The following is a 22,733-nucleotide window of genomic DNA, read 5'->3' as shown; positions in this document are numbered from 1 at the left end:
GTGAATGAGTCAACAAGACCTTGAATGCTCATGTTACACAACACCACCGTTTGCCTTGTGTGTTTTGCACACACACGCATTCTAGTCTACCACAGACAACCAAAAAGGTCAGGAGCTTTGAAGGTGAAGTGCGGTCACCATAGTAACTAATGTTGACTCCCCTGTCTCCTAGCAACGGGATGTGGAGTGATGTCAATGGAAAGCATGCTATTTTCTCCCGCTGACAGAATGATGTCACTCCTTTGTGTGTGTGAGAGAGTGGTGGAAAGAGAGAAGTTCATGTCTATATGCTATATCTCTGCTTTCCTGGGGGGATTGAAAGAGGGGGCGGGGGGTGGGCAGGGTGATGCTGACATCTCACAGAATGAAAGAAAGACAAAGGTGCGGATAAATTAAAAAAGCTGACCGGAGATGATGAATCATGAGCCAATTAAGGGTGCAACTTTGTTCTTTTTATGGTCTCTTATTCCCCCCCCCCCAAATCATCCTCTGCGTGTGAACATAACCTCAAATTTGCTTTGACAGGTTTGAGTGGGTGCAAGAAAGACGGATGATGCACACAGACTCAATCGTCCTATATGAGACACACGAGAGCATCACTTCACTAGTGTGTCTTTTTTCCTATTATTAGATTTGCTCCTGAAAATAATGAAATAGTTGGATGGCTGTATAGGATCCCTCAGGTGCTCCTGGGAGCCTGAAGTTAGTTTCCTCAGGGAATCTCAATATTTCAAGTCCTGCTCAAGAGCATTGTGGAGGTGTCTGTAGGGCAGTGGGAAAAAATAGCTCTTCATGTGAACACACATAAAGACTATGTCACATCCACATTTGTGCCATGTCTATCCAATTGCCTGCAGACTAATAGGATCAAGTGTAATTATCCTTATCTGGCCAGATGGCTATTCAAAAGAGACAGCAGACGATCCTGAGGTTACGCCAGGACAAAGTCAAAGACCTCTAAAGCATAACAGCAAGCTCTGGAGATGGAACCTCCTTTTTGCCTCAAGTCATGTGCGGCATTTAAATGGCACTACATATGGTCATAAAAACGTCAGTCTTGTTGATCTGTTAATGCTCAAGATCCCTCAAACAGCAAATCAAGCATCTGCAGCGGACTCAAGAATAGACGTGACCAGAACAGTTTGTTGTGTTCGACAGCCTTAATTAATATTTGTGTGTGGGCTAAGTTTAGGTGGCCATGCTCAGTCAGGAGTGACAGCTGAAAAGTAGACCTGTTGTTGATTTCACCACTGTGACACAGACCCCCTCACAGACAACAAAGCAGCCTTCCAACAGGATCAGTGCTATAAATATCTCTACGGCAGCACTGCAACATTAACGGGTGGATTAGGAGTGAATCATCACTGCCTATTTATAAATCAAATGCAATCAAAACCTTCTCGTCCTGGGTGATTTGCAGCGAGTACTGAATAAGCAGGATTAAAAATGGGATTTGTAGTCTAGATGCGGTATATTTTTGTCTCAAATATTTGTTTATTCTGTCACATTTTCTCTTAATAATTTATCCAACATCGCCCTGTGTTGGGCATTTATTTGACTGCAACTAATTCAGTAGAGCTCATTCATTTTCTTTGCTCCAGGGAGTAACATCACTGACTTGTATTTCCAGATTGCAGTGAAGCTCCACAGACCGTGCCAAGCCGTTTGACGTCAGAGGCAGGCGAGGGACTGAGCATCATGCTTCCCAGAGAAAAACATCTTCAGAGATCATCCTGTCTCTCAGTATTCTGCTGCCATCTAGAGGTCCAGAGCTTTAGATTTACTCATGAGCCAACCCAGATGTCTTTATGGACATGAACATGACAATATTCAATCACTAAGCTTGTAAATCCATGTGTGCTTATTTCCAGATTTGTATTGAACACACATTTGGAAATCTTCAATGCAAATGTTTTGTTGCGAAAAGGGTTTTGTTAGAGAAGAGGAACAAAAAAATAATTTGGGCGGTGATTATTGCGATGTCACAGTGTTTGGAAACAACCTGGCAACAGATTTCAAGCTATACTCGCATTGATAAAAACACTGGCAATCAACAATTCCCAGATTTTCCTGTGCTTAATGACAAAAACATGTTCTGGGCTAGGAAACAAACAAACAAACAAAGGAATGTAACCCAGCAAAACCACATCTTTATTTAGAAATAACAGCAGAGAAAATCTTGCTATAGCCATACAAGAAAACCTTTTTTTTTTCTCCAAACCTCCAATCAAGAAAATGCACAATAAGATAAATGTATCCATTAATAAAATAATAATCATATAGAATAAAGCAAATAAAAACAACTGGCCAATCACTAAAATGCTAAAAGTGAGCAACAAAATGATAATATTCTGTCATGGCTATTGACCGTACACTGCACTGACCTGGGGATATGGATGGTGTCAGTGTCCTAAAAAAGCCATATATATTTAATTTAACTTTTTTTTGTAGAAATGACAACTAGTGCTGTCTTGCATGACCTTGTAAAGGAAATCAACATTTACAGTGTCAGAAAGTGAAGGCCCAGAGCCATGATGCTGTGCTATAATTCAATCCAAAAATAACCTCAAATGTCATAAAAAATTGAGATTTTTTTTCTTCTTCTTCTTCTTTTTTTTTTTTTTTTAACAATTTGACATTTTTATTGAACTCTTCACAGGACACTTAAAATGTCTGTGGCCTAATCAGAGGATGACACCAAGCTTGTTTGGCTTTGTCTTGTAAGAAACAGGCCATCTAATGACCAAATGTGCCCTTAGCCTTGGATTATAAAGAGAGGATGGGTCACCAGCGCTCTGCAACTGTTCAAATGCATACAGGCCTAAAAATCAGACTCCAGCAGGATTGAAATATATTTTTGGTTTGTCATTTCCAGCACTGCTCTGTGTTACAGATAAGACTATTAACTGTCTTTAGTGTTGTGGTTTTAGTTATTCCTTCAGAGGCTCCGTTATCTCTTCCATCCTGCTAATTTCAAACGCTTGATTGACCCATCCTCTCATAATCCTATCCTTAAACACAGACAGAGAATGTCTCCATCACGTCTCAGACATATTCCTCCTCCCTCATACTGAAGACATGCGGCTGGAAGGTACACGCTCCTGATAAGTCACCATCGTGACATGTTGCTCTTCACACGGCACACCACACAGGCACAGAATCCATGGTAACAGATGGAGAGTGGTAGAACTGAATTAAATTGTAGGATCGATTGTACGATTGTCTACTGTACAGCAGATCACTTCCACACTATGAACTGTATCAGAGGGACACTGTGTACATTTCAAGAATGTCACATCACTCAAAATAATTGCACATCATGTGAGGCAGATCTAAATAAAAATCCCTACCACTGTCAAACACTACAATGAATACTTAAATATGACATCAATCTGTGCGTTCCATATATTGAGAATGTAGATTTTAAACACTATTACATTAATAACACTACCGGCTAAGAAAAGGTAACTGATACAGAAATAACAACTATCATGGTCTTAAATGCATTCAGTGCTCACCGGTGACAAGTACAGTGGGACAAAGTTCACAACACAGAAGCACAAGAGCCAAGGAAGCCATATGTAGAGTGACACCTCCATTGGTTCATTAAACATTGCTGTGTAGAGTGGTGCCGGTTGTTTTACCCATGTCTGGAGGATGAACACAATCAGCTCTACTGCCTTCAGTTATCTAAATAAATAGAACAACCAAGTGATGCATTTTGTTACGTGACTAACTGTGACTGTTATCATGCATGTATTAAGTTACCATATGGAAAAGGTGTGGAGCATGCCTTATGCAGTGGTGGTGAAAATTCTGTGTGACCGTGCACAAACACTTAAACAAGTGAAGTTACAACTCCCCAGCTGTTATGGGGAGGGGGCGCCCTGTGACACATAAATCAGGACGTATTTTTTTTGGGAGCCTATTCAGCAAGAATAGATCCAGCAAATTCAATCTTCATATCAGCAGAGGTCTAAGGTCAGAGGCCAGAGACTGGGGTGGGGTAAGAGGGTGAAGCCAAAACTTCACAGACCACTAAATCTGCAAATGGTGGTGTGCAGCGCAGAGGCAGAGGGGGGGGAGGTAAAGGAGAGGGAAAGGAGGACTCGGGAGTGAGCTTTCCCACACAAGTTAATCCAAGGTTAGGGGCTCATGAGTTGTCTGAGGGGACATGCTCCTCAAAGCCCTCACTCTCTCTAACTAGCGCCCTCTCCAGGATTACACGTCCCTCTTTGTACCTCTGACTGTCCTCGGTAGCAAACTCGTAGATCCAGCCGAGCTTGCTGTTGCAGTTCTTGCAGCTGACGTCTCTCACCATGTGCCTGCCGGTAAGCATCACTCTGTCCTGCACTTCGCTATACTGTAGGTTCACTACCTGTGGGGGGGTTGGGACACAGGCAAGCACACAATTTTTGAAGCAAGGAACTAAACACTGAGTTTTGAAGAACTTCTAATATATTTTATGATTGAGGAGGGAATATCAAAGGAAAGATCTACTTGGTTAATGTCTCTGTACCTTGTTGAAGAGGAAAGCTCTGCCCGTGGCTCCTGTGAAACGTGTGGAGATAAGCTCAGACCGGTTGGTCAAAATGGTGTCACAGTTGGCACAGGAGAAGAGGCGTGTCCCACCAATGTGGTCCAAGAAGATGCGTCCCATTGTTCAATTTTCTGGGAGTGAAGAAGTGAGGCTTATATAAGAAATATACAAGGGTAAACTATTTATATTGGGCAGGTTAAACTGGCACTCCAATGTACACATAAAGTTCACATTACCCTTCATGAGGATTATTATTCTGCCTGTAATAATATTATATAGCTTCTCTGATTGAAGCCTTCCAAAGTCCAAAAAAAATGGTCCCTCATGATGTCATCAGGGTTATTTCAGCCTTGAAACTTAAATTTTTAATGATACTGCTGCACAGTACAAGGAAACTGAATATCAATCAGCAGAATTTGCCTGCTTTAATAGCCAAACATCATTTTCACAAGAAACTGGCAACTTAACGAGATACAAAAATGTCATAAATTCAACTCTGACAGTCTCAACAAAAACAAACATCATGAACTCAAATAGGTATTTGGTTTAACTGTATTTTGAGGTGTTTTTGTTACCCCCCTGTGCCATAGTAGCTCAATTTCACTGATTTCAACAAGTACTTTCTGTCCCAGACTGGCTTGTCATGAGTACTGTTGACTGTAGATGGCAGCTGAGTTTTGAATGGGGCTGAAAATAAAAGTCAGTATGAGGAATACTGAAAAACACAGCGTATAAAATATGAATAGGTTAGTCTAACTGACTGAAGAGAGCCCGTTTGCGGGTTTTCGTTGTGAGTTTGGACATTTTGCTGTCGAACTGAGTAAGTCAACGCGTCAAAAGAAGCTAACAATCGTTAGCCGTTCAGCTAACAGCGATATCGACAACAAGCTGAGAACAACAACAACACGTATTTTCTGCTTAGCTCTAAATGACGGTTTCCTACCTTTTCAAATTTGGCTTTAAGGGTACACGATGTCTCCTCCAGCGATGATGTCACCGATATATTTGGTATATTTTAGGCGTACATCTGTTGTTAGAGCCGTCGTCGTCGTCTTCGTGGCTTTGTTGTTCTTTTTCAGCTGTTCCTGTCTGCTGCGCTGTGCTCCAGACCAGTATCAACATCCGGCCATGACGTAGCGGCCTCTGCTGCAGCGGCCTGCTGCTCCACCAGGTGTCAGCAGAGCGGAGGACACCCTTCACATGTGTGAGTGTCGCTAAAAGCAGTGGTTCTATAACGTTTTCACGTCCCGGACCCATAAACGGGCACATATAAGACCACGGACCCCCATCTGATAAGATTTTTCCTTCTAGATGTTTTATTACAGAAAGGGTATGAAACCCATGACCAAATAGTTATACATTCTGTCAATGTGTTAGTTATGGATGGAATTATAGTGAAAATGAATTATTCCCTTTTTTGCTGGGGACCCCTTAAAGGACCCCTGGGGCTCCCTGGACCCCAAAAATATACTTTCAGGACCTTTGGGGACTTTGTTAGTGCCCTGGGTGAGATTTTAGATTGGAGCCCCCCAAAAATGCAACAATAGCACCTCCAGTACAAGAACTTCAAATATAAATTCACACGACAATGAAGCCCAAAGTCCTCCCAGTCTTCCACACAAAAAGGCAAGTGGAGGCTAAGGCACCAATCAATGAGTGTTTGGTGCTGTCAGGCGAAAACTGACGAATCACTAAGGCTTTGAAAAACGAACCAGATCAAAACCCATGCAAGTCGATTGGGGAAAAAGAGAGGAAAAATGTCAAGAAGGGACAACAAGTGCATATTTCCAAAAGTTGTATACAAGCACTAATGTCAGATTTTTTTTTTAAAAGTGCTACTCATTTGGTGCTCCCCCACCTCATTTGGCACCCTAGGGTGCCCTATGTAGCATATGTGGCCTATGCCATGGGCTGCCCCTGTATACTGTAAGTTAAAGATCTCTACATGTTTTAAGATACTGTATATAAATATTACATATCCGCCTTCTCCCTCCCAAAATCCAGAATTGATGAATATGAAAATATTACTCATTACAAAAGTTTAACAGCTGGACAAAAGATGTCTCCTACTTCACTGAAAAGTCAATTCTCAGTATACAGTATATGCACTGGAGGCTTCAAGTTAATCACACTACAGTAACAGAAATAATGTGGTGTTTAGACACATGAAATATGTGCTTCGAATGATTTCATAGTGATTTGAAAACACACTCACAAAACTAATCTACAAAACTAAAATGCATCCTGCAACAGTGAGATTTACTGCGTGAGATCTGGTGAATGCAAATATACTTATATTCATCAAATGATTCAGTATTTATTTATTTCTAAGCTTATGTGACTACAGCTAATGAAATAATCTGTGTCCACCCCACTCCTAGAAGAAAAACCATCCAGTAAAAATTGGGTCACAAAAAAAATGATTCAGTGACCTTTGCCTCGTATGGAGGCATCTGCATTTCTTATGTTCCTCCAATCATTTACTCAAATTATTCTCTCAATCTGTCACCCATATGTTTTATATTATTTTGATGCAACATATCTCAACATAATAAACTCTTAAAAAAATTTGCTGCTTGATGGACATCACTTATAAAGCCGCATCATCAAGATAACTTATTGTTTACTCGTCCTTGATTCCAAGGGTCAGGCTATCTGCAAAGCCAATCTAAGGACAAACTCATAAAGTATTTGGCAATCGAATCATATCTCTTGACATCTCCAAAACTGAACCTGTCCAGTTTTACTAAATTGCTGGTTGTTAACATATGATTATATAACTCTTATTAAATATATGAAATACAAGGATGTGATCATCACAGATTAGGAACTGTTTTATGAATGTGCATCCAGTAAAGCATTAGTACGACTCTGAGTTAAAGAGCAGCATATTAAAAAAAGACATTACATGTGTTATCCTTATGATTTGCATAGTTCTGTCAATATTATCAGTGATCTAATTCAGCATGAAAAACCCTCTCTAAAAGCTCGAGAACTAAGATTTTGAACTTTGATTAAGAGGCTATTTAGGGTATCATAAAGTAACTGTTTGAGCTTTTACACACTAATGACTTTTATTATGAACCAGAAATGTATTCATTTCCACGGAAAATCTCTCTGGTTACTATCACTGTGTCCACAAACTCCTTCCTATTCCTTGAAATGATAGAGCAGGGCCGAAGTGTGTCTCCTGGAAGATGTCATATTTTGGGCTTATCCGTTTTTTAAAAAATGTTAAGGAGACATTTATATGGTCAAAATACATTTTTATAAACAATGAAATATTGCTAAAAATGTTAATTAGCCTGCAATACAAGGAGCACCTGCACACTAAATCAAAGCTCCCTTTAATTTTATTTGCAACATTTTGACCAACAAGTCTTCCTCAGGCAAAAATCGCAGTATTGCAGTTTAATTGATTTTTGCATGCAGCACTTATCCCACTGTGGTTTTGTGGATGTGCACACTCTGACTTTTCCCAAAAATGTTAATTTAACAACATTTATTTTCAAACAAAAAGATAGACCAGACTGAACATGAAGCTTAGAGAACTAACATGTCATTAGATATGATCTTTTAAAGATTTCTTTTCAATCAATGTATATATCAATGTGCTATTATTACTGATAAACAATGATGTCTGGTTGCATTTTTTTATTTTGGATATTCAGTTAAACAGTGTTACTGTCTGGCTACAGAAACCACATATGCATGGATATGGTGACGACTTGGTGGCGATTCGTGTCATTCAAGTGTCACAGTGAAAGCCATAAACGTGACTTAACATCTCACTGACCTTTCATAATGTGTCAGTTTGGTCTGTTGCAAGATATGATGAAATTTCTTTGATTTACAGGAAAAAATGCAGGTGAGACTGCTGTACACTGACACACAAAATGCAGAGATAGGGAAGAGCAAGAGGAGGTGAGGGGACAAGTAATTTTGTTGATTGTCCAGATAAAGTGATAAGAGAAAGATATGACTGAGAATAAAAGAGAGTGATGAGATAAAAAACAGCAGGACTGATAAATGCTTCTTTCTGCTGCTAGGTTTCCTCTTCTTTTCCTTTCTAAAACTCTGCCCCCTTGGGAACTATTTGCCTTCTCCACACCCTTTACAGGTAAAGTATACTTTCACAGTCACTGAAAGCATACAGTCATTCTTTCTCCGAGGCTGAGGGGGAAAAGAGGAGGGCATTACACAAACCCCCTCAGTGTGGAAGGCACTCAGTATCTCAGCACATCATGACTAGATCTGCACTACTGATTCTGGCAGCCCTTGTTGGATCCTGCACTTGGTTTACAGGTAAAGTACAGCCCATGGATAAATTCACAATGTTGTTTGAATAAATTTAACACAGTGAATTACTTGTAGCAGTTAGGAACGATTAAATGCAAGGTAAGTAGTGCAGTCATGTGATGAAATTAGAATGAATTGGTAATTGAGAAGCCAGCCTGTTTAAATGAAGGTTTTTTGTGATCATGCACACAGTGCTGGTTGATGTTTGTTGTACCTAATTTAGCAATTATAGACCATTTGCCAAAATGTGGATGATAGTAGGTTACACTGCCATCTATCCAGTACCTGTTGCTTTAGTTATGTATTATAGAGTTTGCTGTAAGGAAAGTTTACATGGTCTCTATTAGTTTAGTATAAATATCAACTGTGCACAAAGGATGTTGGGTTGCAAATGTAGAAAGAGAAAACCACAGACAGTTTATTGCACTGCAATTTATAACACAGATGCAGCAGTTTCTGATGCCCCAAGCAATAAGTAAAAATAAATGCAGTTAATTCTTCATGAATCAGCACTAACATGCACGGTAAAGTAAACACAACAGCACAATTATGGATAAAATCACTGAGTCTTGGGGAAGGGAAGGGGGCAAAATGAAGTCTTTTTATTCTTACCTGTTAATGTTACATCTAATGTTCCCCTCTGAGTTAATTTGGGTACTTTCTTATGTCACATTTAGATGCTGTCAACATTAACGTACAAAATGAACCATCAACAGAGAAATCAGAGAAGGTACTGTATGTCAGCTGTTACACTTTGGTGCTCATTAATCAAAACATGAATAATTTGCTCTGTATAAATCCACTGACAGTCTGAGGAATATTTTTTCTATGTTACAGACAGAAAGTTACATGTCAATACTCTGCTCACCAATAACCACCTCATCCTCCCCATCCTCCTCTGGTAGGCATTTTCTACTGCAATATCCAATTCATATCAATAATCATATGAATCCGTTTACTAGTTTGAGTGATTACTGTGTTTATAGGCATAAGGATTGGTCCCTTCAATAGTCTTATTATTACTTGGATGTCAACTTATTGTATTTAAAATATGTGTCAGATGTTGCATCATGACATTTCTGACCACTTTTTCCTCTCCGTCAGTTCATGCTCTCACACCGGCTGATATCTCGGCTGTTTATGCCTTGGGGATGCCTCACTCACACAGGTAGAGAGCCAAGATGAAATGCACAACTATAGATCAGTAATACTAAAATCAATGGAAGTAACAACACATACATCGTGCAGTTGAAGCTAATATACCCTCACTGTCTCTAAAACAATGTGCCTGTGTTTATTTTTAGGGGTGAAGCATCCAGAGTGGTCAGTAGACTAGCTGGTAAGTCTAAACCTTTTCCCTACTGAGTATAACCAACATGAAGAAGAAACATAGATGTTCATATTCATCTAAAAACATATACGGTTTAATATTACCAAGATGGTGGCGTTGGTTTTGTTATGTATAACAAATATATATATATATATGTATGTATGTATGTATGTATGTATGTATGTATGTATGTATGTATGTATGTATGTATGTATGTATGTATGTATGTATATGTATGTATGTATGTATATATGTATGTATATATGTATGCATATATATATATAGAGAGAGAGAGAGCCACATATCAGCACTTAGTGTGTTAAATTTTTATGATTAAAGTACTTTTCTAACTGGTTGACCACAATATACTTTTTTCTGTTACTTATTAACTCTGAGTTAAATAAAGTGGAAAAAACAGACACTTTTGACACTATTAGGGAATCTTCTGACTTTGTGGTTGAAAGTATTTACAATTTACAAACAGTTCAGTTCAAGGTCAAGACCATGTCAGAAGAAATGCCAGATACGGCGCATAAGTTGAAGAAAAAGCTCTCAGAACAATAATCGCTCAGGATAAGACGGTGGGCTATAAACACAGGTCGTTGACCTTTATTTCCCATAAAAGTAAGCAAAACTGGTAACATGAGTTGACGCTTTCACAAGCTTCTATTTTCACAACAACACTTACCACATAATGTACATGATCCGCTACTATTGCGTTTTATGGACATTTCTATAAGTGAGCAAAATTGTGAGACTTATTAAGATTAAGAGAAGACTCTGTAATTGTGTTTATGTGTCTTGAACAGAGTTGCTGTCTATGTTTAACCCTGAAGTGATCACTGAACATGTGAATAAGGCCTCATTGCAGCCCAGGTAACACACACACACACACACATACACACACACGTGCACATGACATACACTTAAATGTTTTAGGAGATTGCTGCAGGTATGTTATTTATCGGTGAATGTGTTGCAGGAGCTTGTTGGAGGAGGCAGAAGAACTGTCTCTGTCCCTTTCACATCAGGTACACATAAACCCTCTCATAACAACGTTTTATGTATTTTTAACACTGGGTTTGTCCATTGTAATACAATTATAAAGAAATAAAAGAAGTTGCCATAATACTTTGAATGAAAGCAGACTATCAAATAGTAAAAGTAAATGTATTTCCCCCTTTACTTTACAATGTGTCACGGGACTACTCTTAATGACACCTGTTCATTTTTACCACTCAAGTGACTGTTAGATTGATAGTGAAATCCTACAGTGACCAGGGATGTTGCAGTCGTACGGCATGTGCTGTAAACATTTGGCTACCAGGGCGCTCAAAATCCTACAGTGATAGTCAGGAAGAACAAAGAGTTCTCTTTCATTTATGGTTATCTGAGAGTGAAGCTGATTAGCACTGTCAACTCACAGCAAGACAGTCATGGTCGTCTGGGACTTATCTGCGTGATGTTTTATGTTCTCCTCATGTTCATGTGGGTTTTCTCTGAGTGCACTGCTTTTCTGACACTGTCCAAAGACATAAAAGTTGGATTAGATGAATTTAAAACTCATAATTCCCTATAGATGTTAGTGAAAGTTTGACTAAACAGATGATGCTACTTTAGCTCCCTGTGATCCATCAACAGGATACATAAAAATAGTTAGATGAAACTAAACCTGAAGCATTTCAACACCAAAAATGTATTTCCAACAGAGTGAATGGGGGAAAAAAACTGTTATGGCCTTCATTTAAGTTAAAATACTCAAATCAACACACAACTATATAAATAGGAGTATTTATTTTTAGGCCAAAGAACAGCAGCGGAGCTTTTTTTCAGATCTTACAGTGGATGGAGTTTGCTCAGTTTGCTTTTTGTTGTATCTTTGCAGGTCTCAGACTGGAAGTTTGTGCTGCTGTTTGTACCAGCAACAGATTTCACATGCACCTGTTCACCACATGTAAGATTTATTGTGTCATAACTACATCGAAAAAAATGGTTTGATCATGTTTGATGTTGCATGTGTTAGGGTCTGTAAAGGGTGATAAGAGTGTAAGAGTCTCTTTGTGCTTCAGGTTTCTGCAGATGTTAATGCTGTTGTACAGGAAGTGGAAGCAGCTCTGCAAATACTGCAGAAGCGGGTATAGTCTCCTTTGGTAAATACAATTTTAAAATGAACAAATAAAATGGGAAAAAAAATCTAATATGTTGGGTATATTTTTACAGTTACATCACACCTTAGTTCATGTCGTGGTCTGGAGCGCAAATCATCAACAGGACAAGTGAGTGTTTGATATTTAGCTAGTAAAAAGCAAGCACATTAGCTCGTATTATAAACTATAAAAACTGACAGAAACGTTTTATGCATTTTACATTGATGTATGTAGCCTATAGTGTTTTTAATACTGTTATCTCTAAAAGGCATGTTGCAGTGATGTGCTTGCTTTTTTATTTTGTAGCTGGTGTGAGTGTATGAGAGATGAAAACATAAACCAGCGACTACATGAAGCAACTCTTCTAAAACGACTGCAGGTAACATGCACATAAATGAATGGTATTTGAGTGCTTTTAGTTCATGCTCTTTTGAACCATATTTGGTTAGTTGCTTGACAGTTATCCAATGGGCTTGCTTTCAGGACTCTCTAAATCATGTCTTGGAAAATCCAAAGTGGCACAGCAACAGTGTAGACTTCACTGCCCTGCTGCAGTCTGCACCAGTAATTGCTGATCCCATTTCAGATTCTGTAAGTAGAGAAAAGTTACACCTGGATGCCAGTTAAAATCAAAAACAACTGTAAGATATACAGCCTTTCTTACCATAAAAATCATGAATGAATGCATGTAAAACCCTAGAAATGGCTAATGTGTGACTAGCAAATCTCATCTGCTTCTTTGCAGAACACATTGTCTGACGTAAACCAACTAGCTGTTCAGCTATGGACAAACCTGGTAGGTTCTTATTGATCAAAGTCCTGTCTGACAGTTAAATCTACAGTGTAAGTACACTGTATGTTAGGCTATCTGACAAAGCAGCTTGTTGAAAACTCTCCATATTTATCTGCAAGTTCCTCTGACTCTGAAATTGACCTTGTGTCTTAGTTGTAAAATGAGCAAACAGGGGACAGTCTCAATGATCCCTCAAAGCAAAAGTAAGACGATTATTGTGAACTTTTATTGTTCTGAGGAGAGATTAGATTAGAGATGTAAAGATTAACTTGATGAGATTATCTACAGGATGATTTTAGTATCAGTACTGTTTGACACTGTATGGTCATTGGCTGCACAAGATGGTCCCACATGGCCCTAAATCCTAACAAATCATGACTTTTTCCTCCCACAGCTTCAGCCATCAACAGGTCAGATAGAGGTCATGGACGGCAGTGTCATCACTATTCCTTGCCCTACGCAGGTGAGACATGTCATCACATAACCCTACAGTTTATCAAAAGTCACACCTAAACATGTTACAGCCTCGAAAAATGTTTAGAAAGTGTTGCAGCAGCAATTGAAGACTCCCCAAATCATGGGGAAAACTTTCAATCTAATCAACATTTTATATCCGATGCCATGATTAAAACTATGACATGACTTCCAGGAACGACCTTTCCTGCGGACACAGGTCAATTCCCCCACCAGCAGAGAGGAGACGGTTTACAGCAAAGTCTCTTCACTAACAGATCCTGTAAGATATTTCCTTGACAATTTCAAAATATATTTAAGAGTAGAGTATACAGTTTAATTTATTAAAGAACACTGCATGTTTTTCAGGTCATGGGTACCGAAATACCCTGCACAGACCGTAGTCCATCTCCTACAAAACCTACTTCAGGTACAAAACTTTTTTTTTTTAGCTTTTATGCTGCTCACACATATTTGGAAAATATATTTAAATCTGATTACACTTGACCACATTATTTTCTCCCCTGTGTAGTTCATGAACTCAGACCTGCAGATATCAAGGTGGTGGCAGCAGTAGGCGACTCTCTGACAGTGAGTTTCTTGTACTTTTTGATTTCCTGTCAAATTTATACAGTATATGAATCACTTTTAAAATATTATACTCTTATGATTATAATAGATATATTCTGCTCTAATTTTGGTATACACTTCTGGTTCAATGTACAGTACCAGTCAACAGTTTGGATACACTATCTCATGCAAGTGAATGGCGAAGGTGTGTCCAAACTTTTGACTGGTACTGTATATTACCTCTGGCTATGAGTGGTTTATTTCTGCACAGTCCCTCTATTGTGTCTCACATCTGATGTTTTCTACAGGCAGCCAATGGTGTGGGTGCAAAGAAAGACAACCTTCTGTTAGTGATTAATGAGTACAGAGGACTGTCATGGTGGTAAGATAAGCTAAAGTACACCTTTGTTTAAATTTTGATAGTGTTGGAAAATACATAAAAAAGGTCACGGTAATTCTATGAGCTGCATTTACTGTAAACCTAACAGGCTGTTTCTGCAATCTTCAGCGCTGGTGGTGATGAAAACATTACCAATGTGACCACTCTGCCAAGTATGTTCATCTCTTATTTTACTATTTTTCCAAACATTATAATAACGTTGCCTGTGAACCAAATCCCATAAAAATGCTTACTGGAGGTTTATCTTATCAAATATAAGATGTTCATCATTATGTTTGATAACATCTATGATTGTGCTATCTTATCACAATCTTTACAGACTTCACTGTGGAGCAGTTAAAGTTAGCTAACGACCTGAATCAACTAAATTCTTGTAGGATGTCTTTGATTGCAAAGATATGATGAGGAGAATTTTTGTGACAGCAAATGATGTATTGACTTATGATGATTCTGTTTTTTCTATATGTTAAAATAAAATAGCAAAAAGATTATATGATTTTCCTGGGTGACATTATAGTCCATCACTTAATCTAATGCAGAAGGCAGAATGCACACATTTCTCTGGATATGTTTAAACTCCATTTTAATTTTTCTAACCTTTCCTGTGTTTTTGTGGTGTGCAGACATCCTGAGGGAGTTTAACCCCTCTCTGACTGGCTTCTCACAGGGAATAGGTAATGAAAACAGTCCTATGGCCTTCCTCAACCAGGCTGTAGCAGGAGCTAAGAGTGGGTCAGTCATGTTATCTACTTATTATCATTCATTACTTTTTACTCTTGCTTAGCCTTTGCATCAAATAAGAACATACAGATCACTAGAACAATGCATTTTCACTTCTTGGACTCCACAAATCACAACTTCTTTGTGTTTTCAGTGATATGGTACGACAGGTGCGCATCCTAGTGGACAAAATGAAAAATGATTCGGTAAGGCAGTAGATGTAGATGTAGTAAGCCTTCACAGAATAACCTTTGTCTCAGTTTTATGTTCACAATTAACAAATTAACACCACATTTCCTTCTTATCTGCTTTACAGCGCATTGATTTCCACAACGACTGGAAAGTGATCACCATGTTTATCGGCGGCAATGACATATGTGACTTCTGCACAGACAGTGTGAGCATTCTTATCTAGATTTTTAAGATTTTTTTTTACTTCCATCGGCATTATGCTTGCACCTTTTTCATATGAATGATAAACAGTCTTAAATTTTGATAATGTAAGATCTGACGTGATCATTTTTTATGTCTCAATAATAATTCCATACATAAGTTTGTCCATGTTTGCTCTGTGTCGTGTTCACTGGTGATATCCATATTTTCCATAGGTTTTTTTCTCACCCAGAAATGTGGTTGAGCGTATCCGCCAAGCTCTGGACATACTCCATAGTGAAGTATGTTTTTTAAATTTTCTTGCACTTTGCTCCACTTATACAAACATGCAACCTCAATGTATTTCACAGTTGTGTCTAAATTACAACCATTCTGTTTTGTTCCTATCCAGGTGCCTCGTGCCATTGTTAATCTGGTTGAACTGTTAAACATTGTACCATTGCGTGATCTGCACCGAGATAAAACTCTGGGCTGCCCCACCTGGTTTGTGCGGTCAGTAATTTTTGGTTCTGTAAAACGAAGAGTTGACCAAACAGCTGGTTGAGTCATTATTTAACAGTTTTGATGTTTATGTTTCAGTTTAATTTGCCCCTGCATACTGAAGCCTAAAGAGGGGTCCTCTGAACTCCGGAAGGTCAATGACTTCAATAGAGCTTATCAGGTACAAGACTTAAGGAATGCTGAATGGAAGAATCTTATTGTTTCCTTATTTCCATGTGCCCTCTCGATTTCTGTGACCACAACACAAACATATTTTGACTTAATTTGACCTTAAGAACTTAAAAGTAAATTTAATACCCTTTAGATAGGCTAGAAAGGGCAAGATCAGTTCTTTTACATATGCTTTTTGTTTGTCTTTTCTCCCAGTATGAAATGAGAGAGCTAATTGACTCTGGCCGGTATGACACACACGACAACTTCACTGTGGTACTGCAGCCCTTCTTCAGAGAAGTTTTCCTTCCCACGTTAGAAGTAAGAGCTGACACCTGAAACAATAAATATTCCTAATGGTGTTTTCATTCATTCATTTTTTAATCCCTGTCAACTCTATTTTTCTTACAGAATGGAAAGCCTGATCGCTCTTTCTTTTCACCTGACTGTTTTCATCTCAGCCAGAGAGCTCACACTCTCATGGCTCGTGCTCTTTGGAACAATATGGTAGGTGTAATTTTACAAGTCAAGTCAAGAAATGTATTTTGGCACATTTTGGTCAGATATTTCTATTTCTATTATAATAATCCAAAATAAATGTCTGACTTTTAACAATCTTGTAGTTAGAGCCAGTGGGCAACAAGACTTCTACTCAAGACTTCATGGCCGGCATTGATTTGAAGTGCCCCTCTGAGGTAACAACATTCACTTCACAGTTCAACACTTTATCTACTACAATACATTGTATGATGTTGTTTTTATAATTATTGCATACTAAATGTGCTTTTTATTATTTCTTTATCAGACTATCCCATTCTTTAGAACTGCTGTCAACAGCAACTACACCTTTCCAGGCCCACCCCCCACCCCTGCTCCTGTTACAGTGGGTCATAATTTCTGTCTTTCCTTTGCGGCACAATTTAAGAATGGCCAGTGATAAGTATTTATGTATGATGCCAAGTCATGAGTTATAACTATAAATGCATAAAACATTTCTGTTATTCTGTAGAACTGGGGCAGTGACTTCTCCTGTGTTAACACAGCTCCTTCCAACACAGTGCCCACTTCAGGTAAACATTGAAGGTGTTACTCAGGTATCTTGTATGAATAAATATAGACGGGGTCAATATAAAATAAGCTCATGTTGATCTTTTTTTAGCTCACAGGTTACGACCAGCAGACATTAAAGTGGTGGCTGCTCTGGGTGACTCTTTAACGGCAAGTTTGTACAAAAGAATATTTGTGTGTTTATTGTTTCTATGTGTATCTATGCATCATCACTTGTGTGTGTGTGATTTTTTGAGAGGATTTTTTAGCTGTTGGGTATATAACTGCTGGTTAGTCTATTAATTTGTCATAGTGCAATGATGCAGATGATACAATTGGCCTATTTTGTGAAACTAACAACAAATTCTTACATTTTTAGTCAGGGCTATTGTAGCATCTTGTTGCACTTTTTTTGGTAATTTTCTAGACATATTTTCCCCTTAATCCAGTCTTGCATATTCAGTGTGTTTGGTAATTTGAGATCTCCACTAGAACAAGTAATAAAGTCCTGTGGGTTTAGACATTTGTCATTATTTAATAAAAATGTGTAAGATTTTTTTTCTGCATGTAGGCTGGATTTGGTGCTAAGGCAAAGAGTCTGCTCCAACTAAGAACTGAGAACAGAGGAGTGTCATGGAGGTGAGAGACTATACAAACTATACACACAACAAATTCATGTACATTGCATTTTATTCATCAGTTGTTAATTTGTTTGTTTCTCATTCACAAGCATCGGAGGAGATAAAAATCTCGAGACTGTCACAACATTACCCAGTAAGTCACTCATCCAGCTGTTTCTATCATGCAGCTTCTTAGTGTGTAATGCACGTTGGCACCACAAGATGACAGAGTTGGACTGTAATAAAACTAGTATTTTGGCTCTTTTTCATTGCTTTTTTACATCAGATATCCTTAAGAAGTTTAATCCTAAAATCAAAGGAATGTCAAAGGGAAACGGAAAATGGCAGACAGGCTTCAACATGGCTGTGTCAGGAGCTAAAATTTCGTGAGTTCTAACATTTGTTTGATCCGTTATCAGGTTCTGTGTTACTGAACTATGTTTTAAATGCTTTGTGCACTAATGAAAATCTCTAATTTTATACAGAGGAATCCCAGAGCAAGTCAGACACCTGATTGATAAGATGAAAAATAGCTCTGTGAGTTCAATATATGGTACTAAGTGATTCTAAAGCATACACTGATATGATTTTGTTACCACAGATGACAATATTTTATAGCAATGTGCATAAAAAACAAGAGAATTTCATCTGAGTTCCATCTTTCTCTCTGATTCCTTCTTGATCCTTTTAATGGAAATAGGCAGTAAATTTTGAAAAGGACTGGAAGCTGGTGACCCTCTTCATTGGAGGCAATGACCTGTGTCAGTACTGCAATGACCGGGTGAGTTGCTTTAAGAAGTCGTCATAGGAAATCTCCCCCAGGATAAAGGACATTTTCAAAGTCTTTCCCTCCTTAAAGACCGTCTCCTCTGTTAGCACAGCGGTTAAACATCCCCCTGGTGTTGTATGATGCCCTGTGTAGAGCTGTCTCATGATATCACTCTCCAAATGGGACTAAGCACTGGAGCAGAATAATCAAGCTTTGTGGACAGCCCTCCCCTAATTGTTTTATTGTGTCAGAGTGAGATGAGAGCAGACGTGGTTTCTTTTGAATGAGCACATTCTGTCACTTTACCCCTCCAACACAAAACACCCCCCTCCCTCCGCTATTTCAGCCTCTGTCTGCATTAAACAAGCACACGGGGCACAGTGACAGGCCTTGTTCTCTAAGAGGCATAAACAACACAGAAGTCAACCCAGACTCTCTTCATCCTGTCTCTGTCTCGCTCCCTCCTTCTCCTTTGCTTTCTCCTTTCTCATGTCGCCTCCCTTCTCTCCATTCCCCTTTTTTTCTCTCTCTTTCTCTCCATTACTCTTCTCATGCTCAACCGACAGGGTAGTCTCTCTTTTAATGTTTGTGCTTTGAAGCAGCATATCAAAGCACAGCATCAATTTAAGATGAGCTCTGAGACTGGGTTAGTGACAGCTTAGGGTTAGTTGTTGCTCGAACGCTTATACATGTTGCATGGTGTTGGCTCCTTTGGTTGATATGTGCTTTTTTGACACAGTTTTGGCCAGTTTCAATCAGATGTGCTGTAATTATCCTACTTTTTATTGGTCACAACAGAGAACAATTGTTAATGAAAAAAAGGTGTGACTCACCATGGGTTTATGTGTAAACGTCTTCCCTATGAATTAATAAAGAGCCTCGAACATTGTTTGTAATTTTAATATTCTTTCGGTCTCTACACTATAGGCATCTTTGTCACCTTTGAACTACAGCCATCATATGATGACAAGCTTGGATATGTTGTACAAAGAGGTGAGATGATGCAGGTTAAGCAATAAATACCATAACTGAATATATGCTCAAGAGATGCCTCACTAAAGATGAGCTTTCTCTCTTCCCTGAATAACAGTTGTACTTGCTTTCCGGCCGTAGGTTCCCAGGGCAATGGTCAATGTCTTGGTGATCCTGGAAATTGAAGGCCTTCGCAGGATCAAAAGGGATAGTCTTGGGTGCAATGTGTTACAAAAGTATGCTCATCGATCCACTTCTGCCAAATCAATTCTACATGAACCAAGACCACTGAGTCCCAAGAAAGACAAAAGTGTTTTTTAGTCAATAGCACTTCTCTTTATATTGATCCTGTCAATCCAGCCAAGAAGTATATTGTAATCTGGTATTTGCTAAAGGACCACATTATCTCTAAATTAATAACAAATCCTATAATTTTGTTCTATAAATGCACTTAAGTGTTTAAAGTGTTTTATCAGCTGTTTATTTTCAACATTTTATCCTCAGGTATGTCTGCCCATGCTTCTTGTTACCAGGAGAAGATTCTCCAGAGCTGACTGAAGTAAAACGGATCAATCGGGAGCTACAGGTTAGGTTAAATGTGTGCTTGCTAAGTGTTACTCTTTAATAGAATAGTCAACAGGGTCATGAGCATTTGTGGTATTTCTTTCAGATTGAGACGGAAAACTTGGTGTATGGAGGCCGCTATGATGACAGAGAGGACTTTGCTGTGGTCGTGCAGCCCTTTTTTAAAAACTCCATTGTTCCTTTGAACGCTGTAAGCCCTCCATGTACTCCCCACCCTCCAATGAACTCCATGTACAAACATTTAGCTTAAGGACAGAAACAAGCCCTTCCCATCAGAACACATAATTCCCACAAACATTCATGTTATATTAGCCTGATCAAGACTCTCTGAATAAAAACGCAATGGTTTATCCATGATTTATTAAAGGATTTTTAACTTATAATCAGAGCGCCTCAGATGTTTTTTCGACTGCCAACCAATACCATGGAATTTCATTATAAGTAAGCTGGACAGTTGTTTTTTTATTCTTACTTGACTACTTGCCCTATCCTTGAACCTGATTTTTTACTTTAACATTACCAACACTATTGGTCTTGACTCAGTGCAGCACTCCCTATTTTTTCCTCACTGATGTCATATTATTTCTTCTTCAGGATGGCACACCTGACGACACCTACTTCTCTGCGGACTGCTTCCACTTCAGTGAACGGGGACATGCTGACATGGCTGTAGCTATATGGAATAACATGGTGAGTCCCACAAGGCGAACAGAGAAAGGCTAACCTTGTTTGACAGAGGAAGGGTTTCAGATGAAGTCTGATAAGTTGACTACATGTCACTGCAGTTTGGTCATGAACTGGGTAAGCAAAGATGTATTTCTGTTTTATCTCTAGTTGGAGCCAGTGGGCAAAAAGCAGACATACAATAATTTCACAAATGCCAGAAATAACATCAAGTGCCCCACTGAGGTAAGAAAGCTTCCACACAAGCACTTGTCACATGCTATTGCTGACCTATTTGTGACTTATCTGCATAATTTGTGCATAACTACATGAACAGTGTGAAAAGTGAGTGTGACTGAGTTCAAGGCCCCCCTACTTGTGCGTTCCAGGAGCATCCTTACATCTTCACAAAGGTGAACAGTTTGCCCAGTGTGACCACCACAACTACAGCACCCAACAACAGCACAACCTTGCCTCTCTCCACCACCACCACCACCACCACCACCTCAGCACTCACACCGCACAGCACAGCCCTGCCTCTCACCACTGATTGCTCGGACAATGTGCCAGTGTGGCTCGCTGCGGTGCTGGCTGTCACGGGTCTTCTGATTGGCTGGGCTGTCACCTGGCTCCTCCTCTCCTGCAGAGCCAAGAGAAGCAAGAGGACGATGATGGCTGCAGTGGAGATGAAGGGCACTGAGTTTTAAAGTGCTACTTACTGCTCTTCTGCACTGAACTATTTAAGGAGGAATTTGCAAACCACATCTACAAAACAACATTCCAACATTTAAATCAACTGTACGATACAAAGCATATTGTTTGTGGTAATGGCGGTTATACTCTTAGACACACATTTTTTATAATAAGCCATGATAAGATAGGTCTGTCTGCTTTGACCAGAAAAGTTTTGTCTATTGTCCTTGAACCATAAAGAATATTTCTGAATGCAGTGGTGGAAAAGGTACTCCAGTTCATTCCTTAAGTGAAGCGATAAATAAGACAATTAAATGATATTTCATTAGTCCTGCATTCAAACCATGCCCAAGTTAAAGTGTATGAGTATCTTAAAGTATTGAGCACTTATTGTGATGAATGATTCCCTTCACATTGTTATATTTCTGCTGCATAAACCTGTCAGAAGTATAAATGTTGTAGCTGGTCTAACAACTCAAACTGCCCCATACTCCCCATGACTAGATGAAACAATCACTAGATATCAAACACAATATGAGACTGCATATTAACTTATTACTGCTGTAATTTATTGAAATGAAAATCTTTTTGAAGTCAGTACCGTCACACTTTGAATTGTGAAGTAAAATATACAATACTTGCCTTAAAACTCACTCTTTCTGGATGTAACAACAGTGCACTCTTGGTAGGTGTAAATAATTGCATAGCCATTATGTTTGTGTTAATTACTTGGCAATAACCATGTTCTTGTTCTTGTGTATGTGTGTGTTTTAAAGAATGTCGATGCCTTTAATTGTGACAAAACTATTTTGTGGTTATTTGGAATAAATGATTTTCCAATTAAAACTGAGATCCTGACATGATGTAGCCTGCCTGTCGAAGGAAATCATCACCATCACAGCTTAATAGTACTTACACAGGAATTGCAGTATATCACCATATCATAAATGACACCCATGCACAGATTATTCTGCTTGAAGCACTGACATACGTCAGCTTGCATGCATTAACTTTATCAGCACCATTAGTGATGCAGATCCAACATAAAAGGTTGAATTTATGACCCCCTCACAGTGATGGAAGACACT

At 38.8% G+C, this 22,733-nt stretch overlaps 2 protein-coding genes across 3 annotated transcripts; one reads left to right on the top strand and one right to left on the bottom strand.

Moving 5' to 3' along the window:
- Positions 1 to 2,610: 2,610 nt before the first annotated feature.
- LOC121881340 (protein yippee-like 5) lies at positions 2,611 to 5,627 on the bottom strand. 2 transcript variants are annotated; one of them, XM_042389072.1, is made up of 3 exons: positions 5,484 to 5,627; positions 4,520 to 4,691; positions 2,611 to 4,378 (listed from the first exon to the last, which is right to left on the bottom strand). In XM_042389072.1, exons 2-3 carry the CDS (start codon positions 4,658 to 4,660, stop codon positions 4,154 to 4,156), a joined length of 366 nt encoding a protein of 121 aa, XP_042245006.1. In that variant the 5' UTR covers positions 4,661 to 4,691; positions 5,484 to 5,627; the 3' UTR covers positions 2,611 to 4,153. The 2 variants fall into 2 exon arrangements, with proteins under 2 accessions (XP_042245006.1, XP_042245005.1); XM_042389071.1 differs by having other exon boundaries at positions 4,520 to 4,671; positions 5,484 to 5,625.
- Positions 5,628 to 5,674: 47 nt separating this feature from the next.
- Positions 5,675 to 22,449, top strand: plb1 (phospholipase B1). The gene is made up of 45 exons (XM_042389070.1): positions 5,675 to 5,744; positions 8,397 to 8,464; positions 8,590 to 8,845; positions 9,517 to 9,569; positions 9,677 to 9,740; positions 9,944 to 10,007; positions 10,144 to 10,178; positions 10,979 to 11,045; positions 11,152 to 11,200; positions 12,055 to 12,123; positions 12,239 to 12,304; positions 12,390 to 12,445; positions 12,623 to 12,695; positions 12,800 to 12,907; positions 13,062 to 13,112; positions 13,504 to 13,572; positions 13,759 to 13,845; positions 13,932 to 13,992; positions 14,095 to 14,153; positions 14,441 to 14,514; positions 14,641 to 14,684; positions 15,156 to 15,264; positions 15,407 to 15,458; positions 15,569 to 15,649; positions 15,861 to 15,926; positions 16,037 to 16,137; positions 16,225 to 16,306; positions 16,513 to 16,617; positions 16,708 to 16,803; positions 16,920 to 16,991; positions 17,102 to 17,179; positions 17,306 to 17,366; positions 17,456 to 17,514; positions 17,915 to 17,982; positions 18,074 to 18,117; positions 18,250 to 18,349; positions 18,449 to 18,500; positions 18,664 to 18,744; positions 19,660 to 19,725; positions 19,846 to 19,940; positions 20,209 to 20,290; positions 20,375 to 20,479; positions 20,884 to 20,979; positions 21,124 to 21,198; positions 21,342 to 22,449. The coding sequence occupies exons 3-45, from the start codon at positions 8,785 to 8,787 to the stop codon at positions 21,657 to 21,659; spliced, it is 3,354 nt and encodes a 1,117-aa protein (XP_042245004.1). The 5' UTR covers positions 5,675 to 5,744; positions 8,397 to 8,464; positions 8,590 to 8,784; the 3' UTR covers positions 21,660 to 22,449.
- Positions 22,450 to 22,733: the final 284 nt, after the last annotated feature.

Source organism: Thunnus maccoyii, chromosome 16, assembly GCF_910596095.1.
Source record: "Thunnus maccoyii chromosome 16, fThuMac1.1, whole genome shotgun sequence".
In the NCBI taxonomy this organism is placed as follows: Eukaryota; Metazoa; Chordata; class Actinopteri; order Scombriformes; family Scombridae; genus Thunnus; species Thunnus maccoyii.
This window is presented reverse-complemented; position numbering and strand designations above follow the sequence as displayed.